Source organism: Vigna angularis, chromosome 10 (assembly GCF_016808095.1).
Source record: "Vigna angularis cultivar LongXiaoDou No.4 chromosome 10, ASM1680809v1, whole genome shotgun sequence".
Lineage (NCBI taxonomy): Eukaryota > Viridiplantae > Streptophyta > Magnoliopsida > Fabales > Fabaceae > Vigna > Vigna angularis.
The window spans coordinates 23284903-23301987 of NC_068979.1; the positions used below are offsets into that span (position 1 = coordinate 23284903).

The 17085-nt window shown below is 32.5% G+C and overlaps 2 protein-coding genes across 2 annotated transcripts; both read left to right on the forward strand.

The window, feature by feature from the left end:
* The first annotated feature begins 3354 nt into the window (after positions 1-3354).
* LOC108345452 (serine/threonine-protein kinase PBL34-like) lies at positions 3355-7459 on the forward strand. The gene is made up of 7 exons (XM_052869789.1): positions 3355-3412; positions 3730-3946; positions 4724-5061; positions 5155-5290; positions 5766-5902; positions 5976-6099; positions 6605-7459. The coding sequence occupies exons 2-7, from the start codon at positions 3742-3744 to the stop codon at positions 7120-7122; spliced, it is 1458 nt and encodes a 485-aa protein (XP_052725749.1). The 5' UTR covers positions 3355-3412; positions 3730-3741; the 3' UTR covers positions 7123-7459.
* Positions 7460-9946: 2487 nt separating this feature from the next.
* On the forward strand, positions 9947-17085 carry LOC108345144 (alpha-amylase 3, chloroplastic). Its single transcript, XM_052869788.1, has 13 exons — positions 9947-10321; positions 10858-10988; positions 11135-11189; positions 11284-11406; positions 11543-11663; positions 11807-12156; positions 12569-13314; positions 13425-13614; positions 13856-13962; positions 14638-14887; positions 15542-15664; positions 15895-16062; positions 16665-17085. Exons 1-13 carry the CDS (start codon positions 10058-10060, stop codon positions 16827-16829), a joined length of 2793 nt encoding a protein of 930 aa, XP_052725748.1. The 5' UTR covers positions 9947-10057; the 3' UTR covers positions 16830-17085.

Genomic DNA, 17085 nt, shown 5'->3' on the forward strand with positions numbered 1-17085 from the left:
ATAAGGTTTGTAAGAATATAGAAAATAGGGTATTAGAATTTATAGGTGTTTTAAAATAACGAGGTCGAAAATTTTATTTTAAAATAATTCAATAATATAAACAGTATTTCTTAAACTCGTTTCATTACTTAAAATACAGATCATTTATCTAAAACTCATTCTTTGATTTTCTCTACCTTCTCTCTAAGATATCTGACTAATCGATCATCTGTTTGACAATCAGGAAGTTCCTAGGAAATTACGACTAAGTAATCTCAATTTTTATCCGATCAGTTCTTAGTATTAAGCAATTAAGTTGACTCTCTTTTTTTTCGTTTTTCAGTTGAAATTGTGCATGTTGATTCTTTGTCAGATGTGTCTTGTGTTATCTTTTCTTAGTTTCTTGTCAATTTAAAGTCCTAAGGACTCACTCCAATCACAATTTGGTGATTAGTAGATGTTTTTAGAGTTTCTTGTGTTTAAGTAATGATTGGACATTTTTAGAGTTGTAGTAGTTCTTTGTGAAGTAAGAGAAGCTAGTTTTTGTTCTGTATTAATTTATAAAGTATGAATTGATAGTATTTAGGATATAAAGTATGAATTAATATTATTATTATTATTATTATTATTATAAAGTATGAATTTATCCTATGGTTGTTATAAAGTTGAGATGTAATGAATAGTGGTTAAAAATATTTCAAATTTTACAATTTAAATAAAATAAGATATATTGATACAAAAACATGTAAATAGTTTATTATATATATAATTCTATTTTAATTTAATAAATAAAACAAAATAAAAATAGTATAACTACTTAAAATTAACATTAGATATCAAATATATATATATATATATATAACATTAATTCAAGTAAACACACATTAATTCAAGTAAACACTAAATATTTTTTTGATCCTTATACATTGGTTAAATATACCTTTGGTCTTTATATTTCAAATTGATAAATTTAACCTTTCAATTTTTTAAAATAAATAATTTCAGTCTTTTGTGATTATACAATATTGTCAGCAAATATTAAATTTACATTTAAAGTAAAAATTGAAATAACCTATCCTATAAATTAGTCCTTGGATATAAAATACTCACTAAATGATAATTTTGAATATAAAAATTATTAAAATTACAATGGCCCGGTTTATATGCTAAATATGTAATTTAACAAGACATAATATATAATATAAATATGTCGAAGAAACGTTTACATTACAAAATGAAGTAAAAAAAATAAAAATAAAATATAAACAAGATCCATAAGAGGAATATAACTTCTGCACTTATATACATAAATAAAATTATCTATATTATATTAATCTCTCTCAGTTATTCATGGTTGGAATTCTGAATACGTATGATCATTTGTTCTCGTGTGACAAACACCATTGCATATGAAAATAACAACCACAAAACGAGAGCAAGTTAGTTTATTTGAAAGATTTATAAACTAACAATAATTTCAATAAGTTACCATGCATATCAATTTCAAATAATATCAAACAATTCATTCATTATATATAAATTTAATTAACAATGAAATACTACTTTTAGAATATTCTTCCCTTAAATTGGACTAAAAATTATGCATATGTCATATGAATATTTAGTAGATTTTGACAATTTTAACTTAGACTCTACTCTACTTCCAATATTAAGACTTAAGTTTTTTTTTTTATATAACAAGATTATTTGGCTATCGTCTACTATATTGATTATTTTTTACATCAAATCTCGTTATAGGAATATCTATCAACTATTATCTTTTATATATTTTTTCTATATAAATTAATATATCTAGTAGAATTTGAATATTCTCATCAAACAATCCTTATTTAATATACGACCTAAATCACACATAAAAACATTTTCTTTCGTAAATAATTAATCATCATATACACAATTATTCAATATCTCATTCTTATCACACTTTTTCTCTTTTCAACATTTTTCTTTCTCAAAAACTCTATCGTTTAAGCGAGTTTTTGAACTTACCCAACGATATAGGTATGCTCACTCAATGAATTTTTGGATCAGATCTTTTTAGATTTTTAAAATAAATTTTCGTTCAACTGCCTTGTCCAACAACCTCTATGAACTCTCTAAATTTTCTCAAACTATTTTTGTCTAGAAACTATTGTGCTAGTCTAATGACCAAGTCCCTAGGAGTTAATTTTACCAAACACTTCAACTAAAACCAACAATTAAATATATTAATAATAATAATAATATATTATTATTATTATTACATACCAATTAATTATTTAAGATTTGATTATAAATTACAAATAGAATACATTTATATATTCCAAAACTGACTGACATGTGATTTAGTTTTTATTTCTAATCTTAATTCCTAATAAAATTACATAATAAATAAATGTCCTAATTAATATTAAAACTATAAAGGTTAATATTAATTATAATAAGTGACATTGATTTCAAATATTTAATTCTTTACTAAATTCATTTATTAACATAACTCAATTTCTAATACGAAATTAAACGACACACACACACACAACTATATATGATAGATGTTTTAACAAACAAAAATAATATTTATGATTTAAATTAAAGGAAAATAAAAGTATATAAATATTTATAGATATAATAATGATTAATAAGTGAGATAAAATTATATAATAAATACAAAATTACTATTTAATATTAAACTTATACATAAATATAAATAACATTGAATTCAACATTGAATTCAGCATTAAATTAAATACAAAATTAAATTGAAATATTTCCTAAACATTTGATTAATTTATAGAGGTCTGAAGTTTCTTTTAAAAATTTTCTCTCTCTCTCCCTATATATATATACATATATATTTAAAAGATAAATACTAATTATAATAATTATTTTCTCACATCAAGGGTGACTGTTATGAAATAATAAAAACACACATGATAAATGTTAGTTCCGAAACCGTAAAGCTGACTGCGAGGTTGGCTTGGCTTTTGCTATTGAGGACAGCCACGTCATCATCACAGTGGGTCCTGCTCTGTTGCAACTCAAACTCCTTCTCCTCTTCTTCACAGTCACACACTCTTTTTCTAGTCTTCTTTTGCAAATTACAAAAATCTCCTTTTTATTACGGTCACAATAATATTTATCATTACAATAACAAAATTTAATTTAATTCAGATATACCAAAATCACAGTTCATCAGATACCAATAAACTAAGGAGAGAGAAGCTTAAGGAGTTAGTATAGTAATTGGTAACTGCTAGCTCAGTATTATCAAAATATTTAAATTTGGGAAACTGTAATAAATATGATTAATATGTTTAATTTAAAAGAAAAATCATAATTTTTTGTTGAGCAAGGTGTTTATTGTGGTATTGTTGCAGAGGAGGACCCATTTCAGTTATGTATCTTTGAGCGGAGATTACTGAGTTCAGCCCAGGTGCTGTTCACTCTGTTCTTTCTGCCCCCACTCTCCTCACTTCACTTTTCATTTCCCAATTCCCAATCTATCTACCCTTCAAGTTTTCTTTTTTCCTTCTGTTTTTTTTTTAGCTATTTTCACTTACTTAATGTGATCTGGTACTTTTCCCCCTTTCTGTCTTTATTTATGGGTCTTCTGGGTTGCTCGGTTTCAAGGGGTGTTGGGTTGTAAAGTTGTGATCTTTAGGTTTTCCTGGGGAATTTTCCATCTGGGTTAGTGGGAGGGTAGGAGGAGGTGGTATTTGGAATTGATGATATCTGGGTTTGGTTGTCTAGGAACTAGTAGAGATGGGTTTGGGTGCTGAGAATGGTAAGGTGGTGGAGCCTTGGGATGTGTGCAAATCAAAAGGGAGGAAGAAGAAGAAAGGGAATGAAGAAGTGGAAGGGGCTGGGTCTGGTTGTTGGTTTAGGCTCAGGTTTATGGGCAGCTGCATTTCCTCAAGATCCAAAGTCGATACCTCAGTCAGTGGCAGCGGCACCAGTACTCATTATGGTAATCATTACTGTTTCCATACAAGAGTTGCTACTATTCTTGTTGTTCTTCTTATCATGTGCCTGGATGTTCCATCTATGTGAATGTGCTTGTCATATGATTTATTTTTTGTGCATAGGCTTCCCCATTTTTGTTTAGTGATTAGTTTGTATTGGGGTTTGGGAATTCTTTCTTTAGCACCTAATGCAGGCTTGTTTACCTATTTTGTTTGCTATTTGGTTGAAAGTTACCATGCTATGTAATGTGAAATGATACACAAACGAGTACGAGTGCTGTGGCTGCGGTTTGGGGGCGGGAGCAAAACAAGGTTGAAATTGAAATGTAATTGAGTTTTTTCAATTCATGTTAATCCAGAACTGCAGTGGCTTACACTCTTTATCCTATGAGATATGCAATGCATTTGTAAGCTTTATATGTAGAATGTTTCCTTTACCACACCTCCATGTGGTATTCCAGTTCACAATGAGAAGCCAGCGAAAGAGTTTAAATTTTAGACTGGCTAGGAAATAAGTGTCAGATTTGACTTTGGTAGTGGTAGGTAATTACTATCATATGAGCTTGAGATTAGATATAAGGAAAGAGGTTACTCCCATTTGCTCTTTGGGCAAACCTGAATTTCAAATATATGCTTTAAAGGTAGATTACTTGAGATTGTCTTTAATTCTGAGTATTCGTATCTACTATAAAATCTATAGTCCTTGATGCTATTTTTAGTTTTTTACTACTTGTCCTGATACGCCTTTCTATAAAATTCTCTTTCTGATGGCTTCTCATTAGCTGAAAGTAAATCAACTAATGATACTAGTAGAGACCAACCAACGGCTCCAGCAGTCTCTTCTACAACCACTAGTAATGCCGAAAGTAATTCATCCACTTCCAAACTTGAAGAGGAGCTTAAAATTGCTTCCAGGCTGCGAAAATTCCCTTTCAATGATCTTAAGTTAGCTACCAGAAATTTTCGGCCTGAAAGTTTTCTTGGTGAAGGTGGGTTTGGTTGTGTTTTCAAGGGGTGGATTGAAGAAAATGGAACTGCTCCAGTGAAACCTGGCACAGGGCTTACTGTTGCTGTAAAAACCCTCAACCATGATGGGCTCCAGGGTCATAAAGAGTGGCTGGTTTGTATATTTTCAAAACTTCTTATTTTCTTCTATTATTATCTACTAAATTCTACATTTCCAATGATCATTCTCGTTTGGATCACGTGACAGGCTGAAGTAAATTTTCTTGGCGACCTAGTTCATCCGAACCTTGTTAAACTTGTGGGTTACTGCATTGAAGATGATCAAAGGTTGCTGGTGTATGAGTTCATGCCTCGGGGTAGCCTAGAAAATCACTTGTTTAGGAGTAAGTTACCCTTTTCTATGCAATTCGTTTCCACTGTTTCTTCTATGATAATAATTGTTACATCACTACTGCACCTTGAAATTTTGATCACATAAAAAAGAACCCTGCTGGATTTCTCTCGTAAAGCATGGTTTCAGATCCACAGAAGTCAGGTTATAAGGTTATAAACTTTTGTTAATTTGGCATGGAGATCTAGACGTACAAGGGAAAAGGGGTTACATAATGTAGTACGTCTATTGTATTACTATTACTGTTGTGATCTGCCTATTTAGAATAATGCATGAATCTAATCTATACCATTATAATGATTCCATTAATAACTTTGTTTCTTTGAGTATCTCAGTTGTTATATAGGGATTTAGTAGTTTTCTCTATCAGGGTTAGAACTGTAATTCAATATTGCGGTTGTATATTTTATATTTGGATTATGTCTTTCCTTATTTATGTTCTCAAGTTGAAATTATGCCATATGTAGGATCCCTGCCTCTTCCATGGTCCATTAGAATGAAAATTGCCCTTGGAGCTGCTAAGGGTCTTGCTTTTCTTCATGAAGAAGCCGATCGACCAGTAATATATAGGGATTTTAAAACTTCAAATATACTATTAGATGCAGTAAGTGCCAAAAACTACATTATGATTACATGTGTTTCCCTTTTTGTTCATCTAACGTTTTGTACAAATTCAGGAGTACAACGCCAAGCTCTCGGACTTTGGTCTTGCCAAAGATGGCCCAGAAGGTGATAAAACCCATGTGTCTACTCGAGTGATGGGAACCTATGGCTATGCTGCACCAGAATATGTCATGACAGGTAACTTTTGGTTGATAAAGCACTTCCAAATCTTAATGTTTTAGTTAATTATTTATCATTTTATCTATAAAGTCTTGAATGCTTAGGCGTTGATGCTATTTCTATCTGACTTCATTTTGTTAGGCATTTTTCATCTGCTAAGTTATTAGTTTTATTTATTGATGATCATTACTTTCAACAAAATTCTAAACAAAAATTGTAAACATAATTCCTTGTGGGACTGTTTTAATGTTTGGAATGTTTTAAGCTTTTATCTCTGATATTATTTGTTTTCCACTCTAGAAAAATTATGATTAAGATAGTAAATTAGTTGATCTGTCTATATTCTCCCTGTCCGACGATCAATTGTATTGATGGGTTTGATATCTTCAGTTGTGTTTTCTTAATGTTTATGACTTACAAAATTGGAGTTTAAGTTTCAGTTATGTTTTTTCCAAATGCATTTAAACACAATCCATCCAATATCTAATTGCTTGAATTCTAATAACATTCACTTGTGTTGCAGGTCATCTTACATCAAAAAGTGATGTGTACAGTTTTGGAGTGGTACTACTGGAGATGTTGACTGGGAGAAGATCCATGGACAAACACAGACCCAATGGTGAACATAACCTTGTGGAATGGGCTCGGCCGCATCTGGGAGAGAGGAGAAGGTTCTACAAGTTGATAGACCCTCGTTTGGAAGGGCACTTTTCGGTGAAAGGTGCTCAGAAAGCTGCCCAACTAGCTGCTCATTGCCTTTGTAGAGATCCAAAAGCCAGGCCTCTGATGAGTGAAGTTGTAGAAGCTTTGAAGCCTTTGCCAAACCTCAAGGACATGGCAAGCTCTTCATATTATTACCAGACGATGCAAGCCGACCGCATTGGAGCGAGCCCCAACACAAGAAACGGTCGAACACAAGGAGCATTGCTCAGCCGCAACGGACAGCAGCAAAGGAGTCTTTCTATACCAAATGGTACCTATGCATCTCCTTATCACCATCAGTTTCCTCAACCATCTCCAAAGACCAATGGCAAAGCGTAGAGCTGGTGAAAATTCTCTTTTTCCCTTTCACCTTTTATGTCATTTCTTAGTTTTTCCGTGTAGATGTACCTTGTGTCAAAGCATCATCCGTTCATGGAGATCTTGAAAGCAAAAGAAGCATGTTGCTTTATGATATTATGTTATGGCTTTCGCTTGAAAGAATATTTGGGTGGGAGCAAGTGAAGCTTATCGAGTTACTGTCTCTTCTGTCAAATTGTTATTCAATATTTTCATCAGGGTGTTTGAAAATATTGAACATTATGAAATCATCATCCTTATTTTATTTTGTTTTCACATTTGTCACCGGAAATTGTTATCTCTTAGGCTTTGCTTGTGATATCAAACTCTGCACCTCTTTAAACTAATCACTGTCTTTTTGTTTATAAAAAGATGAGAAAGAAGCTTTATTGCTTAATTTTTAGCACTGATTTGTTCTCATATATCTTGTTTAGCTTATAGACAGCGGGTTATACTTTATACAACTTTATTGTTATTAAAAATTCAAATTTCAATGTTTATATATTGATCGTTGGCGCTGTTCATTCTTATCATTTTTATCTTTAAAGATTATACTGTTTGGGGTTCAAGTGTAGGATAATATACTTTTATATGGGGTCGCATGATAATGTTCCAAAAGTATTAGTTTATGATTTTCCTTTTCTTAAAGAATAGTTATGGTGGAAGTGTATTAATAATGTAATACTTTCCATGTTCACTTAGTGTTCTAACATTTTCCTTTTCTTACCTTTTGTGTAATAATTGAAGGTCTAGAGTGCATAATTATCTTGGTGAAATGTAATTGTTCAATATTTTCATCCATAACTTTGTTTTTGCTAAGTTCAAATATTTAAAAAAATTATGAAATATTTTTATAGCTGTTCGGCCCCTTCCCCAACCCTCACCTTTGTTTTTCTTCTATTGCATGCATTGTGTTATGCTCTCGATTTAAGAGATGTATATACACAACAACCGAAAATGTCTTAGAGTGGAAGAGAGGTTCTAATGGAAGATGAAGGATGCATCATTAGAACATACTATGTTTTTTTTCAAACCTTTTTATTTACTTTAATTCTTTTGATATAATGTTTTTATTTCTATGACTTTTAACAATTACACATGGAAAAGAGTTATAGATTCCTAAAATATTATTTACATGAAAGACTTTAAAGAGTCACAACTTCTCATATAAAGTGGACTGGAAAAACAGACATTGTATTTTCTTTCTAAAATATCATTTGGGCTTTTTAAGCATATTCATATTAGTCAACAAATAATTATGGGTTACAGATTTTTGTGTGGGATTGTTTTATATAAAATTATGCAAATGGGCATTCTAGAATTCTGAAAAGTCATTTGCTCCTATTTAACATATGCATAATTCTAAAATATATTTTGGATAAATTTTCAAAAATGTATAAAGTATTTCGATAATTTTTGTCCATCAAATATTCTTGTGAGTGTGCAGGAAGAAAAGCTAGGATGCAGAAAGAAAATCCTTATCACGGTCGAATTAAAGAATGATATTCCCATAACACCCAATATATGTTTGACTAAATTAAGATATTAGCATAGAACCTTTAAATAAACACAAATTAAAGTGATGAAACATCAAATGTTTAGGCACAAAGTATACATGTACAGGAATGGCAAATATTTTGGGCATTTTCTTCTTCCACCCCTACTTTTGTTTTTTCCCTTTCCTGTAGCTATAATATATTTATTAAAATACTTTGTTTTCATTTAAATAAAATAATACTAATGAAAAAAATTAAATTATATGACAAATGATAAATAAAATCCATTAATAAATTGACGTTGACACAGTAATCGTTATTATGATTATGATTGATAAAACGAGACCTATCATAATAAATTTGATTTATTATGATAGATTTTTTCTACCTCGTACGAACTTTTTATAACTTCCATAATACCTAAATATTTATCATAAAAAATTCATTTTATATGTCAGTATTATATATACTAGTATAATCACGTTTTCCTTTATATATATATATATATATATAAATAATTTTCTTATTACATAAATCAATTAGTAGAAGAGAATATTGTAAATAATAATATGTAATGTTATGTTATTGTTCATTTAAGTTTGCAATAATTAGGAAGAATGAAATACAAAAGAATATACAAATATTATTTTAAGAAAAAAAAAAGAGAAATAAGAAGGGAGAGGTAATAAGGGCATAACAATGATTAAATTTCAATGGATGCTTCAATGGAAGAGAAGAAGAAAGAAGCAAAAAGGAAAAGAACGGTGTAAGAGACATTCAAGAACGTTGTATGTCTTATGCCCTACAACTCAAAATATATGATTACAACTTAGAATATTGATTACTATTAGTATATGTCGTGATGCGACATTCCATCATGTGATTTGGTTCGTGTTGGTTCGTTGGTTTCACGTCAAGGTTTAATTACTTCTCCTAATCGTGTTCTTCCAAATCAACCATGCATGTGGCAACACCAATTACGGTTCACAAACTCTACATTCATTTTCATTATACATTAATATTTATTATATTAAAAAGACCTTCTAATTTTAGATAATATCGTCTCAGGATTAATAAATGGCTGTTGCTTCCAACATGACACTTTCAAATAACTAAATTTTTTTAAGCAACTCCTCCATAGCTAAAAATGCTCTGCATTTTCCTTCAATTTTAATAAATGGATGGACTTTAAAAAATAGGTTTTGAGATAAAAAAAATAATGTAAAGAAATCATAGAATACAAATAGGAGGAACCTATTCTGGGATTCTTTTGGAAAGAAAATTTTGAATCCAATGGTGTGGAGAGAACACATCAAAAGGGACCAACAACAACTTTGTCAAAGGCCAATGCGACCACCTTCCTTTGTTCCTTTCATCTTTTTCTTCTTCTTCTTTCCATTTGCTTGCAAAGCAAAACAGCCATGTCTACCGTTGCATTAGAACCTCTATTCCAACTTTGCTCCAGAAAACCTTCGTTTCGTAGCCGTAAACCAATCTCACTGAGACCCTTCTTTCTTCCCACGTGCTCCTCCAATCTCAATGATGCATCCTTCATCTTCCACCACCAACCTCGTAGGACTCTCTCTCCCGTGCATGCAACTTCAGTTACAGACACCCCTACCCTCCACCCCCTTCAATGCCCTCAGACCATCACCAGCACTTTCACGATCGACCGAACCCACATGGTCTCAACTTTTCCTTCCCATTTTATGTGTTTGGATATATGTGACATGGTTGATAGATAATCATGTCTCTTAAGCAAGAAGTCCTAGGTTGAACTCAGGTCAATGTGAATAACATAACATATGTTGGAATATGTGAACTCCTTGAGACCCTAGTAGCTGGGGAATATCATGCATTTACGCAGAAAAATATACATGGATGTATCACCTTGTTTGGTTTCATGACAGAGCTGGGGAATACCCAAGACGGAAAAGCTTTGATTTTTATTATTTTAAGGAACAAGTTTGGATGAAAGAAGTAGTTGGGTGTTTTTTTTTTCTTGTTAATAATAAAAAGGTTGAAACTTTTGATCAACCTTTATCAATTTTGTCATTGAAATCTTCGTTTTTTCTTGGGTGTGGCGTGTGGTAGGGGTTATAAGGGAATCACCATGCATGCATGACAAAAAAGGTGTTTTTATTTTAATTTTGTTTTGTTATGTGTTTACCCAATTAAACTGTTTGGCATTGATGGGGTTCTTTGCGATGGAACAATTTAGGTGAAGGGAAAGATTTTTGTGAGATTAGATCACGGAAGGGATTTGAATGATTGGGAGCTTACGGTGGGCTGCAGTCTACCTGGAAAATGGATTCTTCACTGGGGAGTTACCCTTGTTCAAGATGTTGGAAGGTACATCAAGCTAAAACAACATACTTGAGTTCTCTTTGATTCTGGATTTGAACTTCTGTTATTTTTTAATTGATATCATTGCAGATCTTAATATTAACAATCCAACTAATTTTATGTATAATTATAACGTAAGCTTGATCCTCCAGGGAATGGGATCAACCTCCTCTTGATATGATAACCCCTGGATCTGTTCCTATAAAGGTAGACAAAAAGCTTCGTGAGTTGCCATTATCAATATGGCACATATTCACATTGCCATGCAGAAAGATTAAGTTGGAAGTGAATAATATTTCAGGACTATGCAGTAGAGACCCCTTTGAAGAAGTCATCCTTATCCGCAGAAGGAGATACGCTTCATGAAGTCAGGATTGGCCTAAGAGCAAAATTTGGAATTTCAGCAATTCATTTTGTTCTCAAGGTTTATTTCTAACAATTGCCACTTGATAATGCTCAAAGAGAAGGCATTGATTCTAAGAATTCTTTGACTGAACATTGTTCCTCCATTTTGTAATTTCTTTCTGCATCCCAATTGGGTGTACCTGTTGCTCATTCAGGATGAGGAAACTGGAGATTGGTACAAAAACGAAAGTAGAGATTTCGTGGTTTCTTTGGTGGACTGCATTAAGGCGGATTCGGATATAATTGAACCTAAAAGAGGCTTAGATTTTTGGCCAGGTTTTTCAAATCGTTAACACAGTAGTTCATTTGCTTCAGTAAAAAAGTCTCTATTGTTTCTCATAATGCTCTGGGAGTGTCAAATAAATCATAATCATGTGATAAACAGTCAAAGATTTGTGATTATATTTCTTCTATCACAGGGAATTTGGGGCAATTATCTAGAATGTTCTCCAAGTCAAAAGCTGACGAAAATAAAAGTAGTGAATCCAGAGTTCCAGAACGAGAAAACAATCAACCAGAAGGTTTCTATGAGGAAGTGTATGTAACAAAGAAGGTTTTAGTTAGTAACTCTATCAGTGTCTCCACCAAGAAATGCTTTGAGTCTGGGGCAGTTAAGGACATTTTATATTTTGAAACTGATCTACCTGGAGATGTTGTCCTTCACTGGGGAGTTTGTAGGGATGATTCAAGAAGGTGGGAAGTTCCACCTCCTCCTCATCCACCAGGAACAGTACCATTTAAAGACAGGGCTTTGAGAACTCAATTATTGGTACAAAACTCACTAATCTGTCCTTTTATTCTCCTTTATGTTTTGTAACTTATGTTAGAAAATTAAATGTACTTCATGCCTAATAGCAACCAAGTTATGTGTAACTTCTTCCTCCATGGGTTTTTCTGTGCTGTGTGTCTTCAAAATATACTGCAGAAGACAAAACCAAAAAATCCTGAAGAAAATCTGAATTCAAATTTGGATTCACCCAACAATTCTTCTGAGAGCTTTTTTACGTGCTCAGCTCCTCCCCCTTCTCTCTTTTGGTTCTCTTATTTTGGTTAGGATATATTGGTACAATATTGTAGATAATGCCTATCTTTGTGTTTTATGATATAGAAACCTCTAATATCAAACACTCCATTAACAAAGAAGATATAGACACTCATTCCTTATTCTTCCCTTTTTACAGCCTAGAAAAGATGGAAAAGGATCTTCAGCACAAATCACTCTAGAAGAAGAATTTTTAGGACTTGTTTTTGTTATTAAGCAAAATGAAAATACTTGGTTCAAGTACTCGGGAAATGACTTTTATGTTCCCCTCTCAAGTTCTAGCAACTTGCTTAATATTGGCAACAAAGAGGATCTGTCAGAAGGTGTGCAGATTGAAAAGCCCAGTCAGCAAAATTCTTTCTTTGCATTTACTGATACAGTAGCCTATGAAATAAGAAATTTGGTCACAGACAACTCCTCTGAGAAGAATCAAAAGAGAAAATCTAAAAAGGTGCAACTAAGCATTTTTGAAGAAATTGAAAGGCTGGCTGCTGAAGCCTATAATATATTCAGGAACTCCATTCCAGGTTTCTCTAGGCCAACTACAGCAGAACCGGAAGCAACTAATGTGGAACCTGAGAAAACTGTTGCGGTACCTGAGAAAACTGTTATGGAACCTGAGAAAACTGTTGTGGAAGCAACTAATGTTGCAGAGACACTGTCCCTGGAGTCAAAAATATGCTCAGCGACAGGCACAGGGTATGAAATATTATGCCAAGGGTTTAACTGGGAATCTCATGTATCTGGAAGATGGTACATGGAGCTTAAAGAAGTAGCTTCAGAACTAGCATCAATTGGTTTCACTGTGGTCTGGTTACCACCACCTACAGAGTCTGTTTCACCTGAAGGATACATGCCGAAGGATTTATATAATTTAAATTCCAGGTACTTGATTAGATGCAGTCTAATTCTTTTACTGTAGTTGAAGTGAATCTTATAATAACTAGGTAAAAGGTTCAATGGTTACAGTTTTTCTTTTTGAAAATAAATATCAGATATGGAAACATGGATGAACTCAAAGATTTGGTGAAAAAATTTCATGAAGTTGGGATCAAAGTTCTAGGAGATGCTGTTTTAAATCACCGCTGTGCACATTATCAGAATAAGAATGGTGTTTGGAACATATTTGGAGGCTGTCTTGACTGGGATGATAGTGCAGTTGTTTCGGACGATCCACATTTTCAGGTTTGTCTGTGAAGGTTTTGGATAATTGCTCTGTGTTCTTGTTCTTTGAACCAATAACATTAGTCATAAAGTAAAGCAAAACAAGATAGATAAAAGGTTTTTACTTTTTCTCTAACAGTTAATTTTTAGGGTTCAAGTTCATCCCTTTCTATTATGTTCCATCGAGAATTTTAACACTATCATAATTTTTACTTTCTGGGTGAGCCTGAAAAAAATACTTAATATCCTGTCTAACATACAGGGTAGGGGCAACACGAGTAGTGGAGATAGTTTTCACGCTGCTCCAAACATTGATCATTCACAGGAGTTTGTGAGAAAAGATCTCAAAGAATGGTTATGCTGGTTGAGGTTGATATTTTTAGACTCAAATTTTCTTCAGCTTATCATTAACAAAAAAATTGTGGTCAGGAAAATGCATCCAATCAGTTTGTGACTAAATCATTGGTTCTAATTATTGAGACTAATGGTTTTTGTTGCCAAGATGTATGCTGGAGACCTAGAACATACATTAAAACCGTCTAAAAAATTTGTAAATTTTCATGTTTGAAGCTTTATGTTTCAGACTTTATTCTGACCGTTAGTTGTGTTGTACTTGACTTGGCAACTACCACAATGACTAACAATAGATATTTGTCTCATGTACGGAATTTTTAAGTTGTAGCTACCACAATGACATTTTGATGCTAGAACAAGTTATAGCTGTTTGAGACCAAGCTGGTTTATTATCATCATCATACATTCTGTGTAGTTGTCTTTGTCTTTGTCTTTGTTATGACATCTCCTGGCAGTAAAGGATGCCCAGCTTATCTATTCAGTAGACACTGGACAAATTTATCATGTGTTCTGTGCTAGTTGTATATTGGTTATTAAAGACTCATTTTATGCAAAATCCATGTATCTTGTTTGCACATGGAAATGTTCAAATATTCACATGGAACTCTCAAGAGCTTTATGGTGTGATAATGGCTGACTATAGTGTCTTATAGAATTGTTTACTTCCCTAATCCTGTATGTAACCTTCAGGAAAGAAATTGGATATGATGGATGGAGGCTTGACTTTGTGAGAGGATTTTGGGGTGGTTATGTAAAGGACTACATAGAGGCAAGTGAACCTTATTTTTCTGTGGGAGAGTACTGGGATTCTCTCAGTTATACAAATGGTGAAACTGATCATAATCAAGATGCTCATAGGCAGAGGATAGTTGACTGGATCAATGCTACCAATGGTAACTCTAGTGCATTTGATGTTACAACAAAAGGGATTCTTCACACTGTAAGCATTAATTCTGGCACATCTTTTTCAAAGCATTTGTTCAAGTTTGCATATTCAATGTAACAAGTCAAAAGGATTTTGAAATTAAGCTAGTTTCATTTATTTGGTGGAGTTTATAGACATTTTCTGGGTGAGTAAAGACAGTACACTATTGGATTTCATTAGATTTTTTTTATTTTATATTTTATATTGCATAGATACTTAATTTTACTGTTATATCAAGTTTTGAATCTTCTGTGGAAAGACAACATGTATATGAGGAAGAACATATATCACTCATGGATTTGGCTCCTTGACAGTGAGGATGCATATAAAATAAGAAAATAAAGCTATATTTACCCATGATTTAAAGTAGGTTAAATTTATAGGACTCAGTGATTTAAGTTCAGGGTGAATGTATACTTACTTTCCTAAATTGAGGATGTTCACTTTAAAGAATAAAATGCACTTGCAATTATTGATTAAGAAATAAACTTTGTTAATAATTGCAATAAAATCAAATGAATGCAACCTATAATGATATAAAGCCTCTAAATTTACTTTCCAACTAAAACCTGTAATTGTTGCAAGAAAACACAGATGTGCTTACTATAAAACGGTTGCATTTCCCATTTATTATTTAACATTGAAATGTTAAATTCTTGCTGAATATAGGCACTGGAAAAATGTGAATATTGGAGATTGTCAGATGTGAAAGGAAAGCCTCCAGGTGTTATTGGATGGTGGCCTTCTCGTGCTGTTACCTTTACAGAGAATCATGACACTGGTTCTACTCAGGTTTGAACTTCCTCATTCTAAATTTATCATGATACATCCTGACACTTTAACTGAGTTTAATTTCGTTGAAAACATTTATGGCCAACAATTTCTCACAGAAAAGGTTGCTCAACCTCTCTTAAAAATAATGCCAGCAGTATAATTGCATATTTCAAATTGGACATTTTTCTTTGAATTTCTTCTGACTGTTTATTCAGATTTGTAGACATTTTTCATATCTTCTTTTGCAGGGTCATTGGAGATTTCCCAGTGGAAAAGAAATGATAGGATATGCTTACATTCTTACTCACCCAGGAACCCCATCAGTCTTTTATGACCACATTTTCTCTCACAACAAAACTGAAATAGCGAGTCTGATATCTCTCAGAAAGAGGAACGGGATCCACTGCAGGAGTACAGTAAGTATAACAATATTGTCCTGTGTACCAAATCTAATATTGTGTAAGCATTTTCAGGGTGGAAGAATGAGAATGAACTTTTTTCTTATCATACTAAAGCAAAATAATGTTGGTTCTCAACATACAATAAGAGTTAAACCAATTACTCAAAAATCATAATGCAAAATGATAAATGACATTCCATAATGTGCATCCACTGGTGGAGATTGAACATCAAGAATCGTGATTAGATTCTCTTGATTGTTTCATATGAAAACTAGTACGTTTTCTGGTTTATATTTTTCATGATTGTCTTTTTCAAAATGTAATGATATTCTTGGAAAATTGATAAGCGTGCCATTCTTTCATTAGATGCATGTTGTTCTTGAAGGTACTAGTAGTGCATCTAGAAACACACGGATAACTATAATACAACTATTAGCTTCTTAAAATCACACCGGAGACATAGAACAAGCACACTAGCAGTGTAGATTTTGCATCAAAGTCCATACTTGACATGCATTCTAGTCTTCCATAATCGGTTCAAAATACGCATTAATGTACTTTGAAACATAAATGTTTTATATCTTTGGAGTACTAACTTTGAAACTTTCTTGCTCTAGATTCAAATTAGCAAAGCCGAAAGGGATGTTTATGCAGCCATCATTGACGAAAAAGTTGCTGTGAAGATCGGACCAGGACATTTTGATCCATCAAGTGGCTCCATGAAATGGTCATTAGCTATTAAGGGAAAATACTACGAAATTTGGGAAGCATCGCAACCATAGTATAGCCATTACTAATTAATACTTTATATACATACATATATCTATCTATATATATATGTATACATCTACATATATATTCCCTTGTACATTCTCCACCATGCATGTCCCCTTCTCTTACTGTGGCAGGCTTCTATTGAAGGGAGTTGTGCCAAGTAGTTGCTTAATGTATATATAGGCTTTGTAGTTATGGCAACATCAAGTGATAATAGTTATGTTTAGTCATATTCTCATTTTTTTTCTTGTAAAACATGCTTTA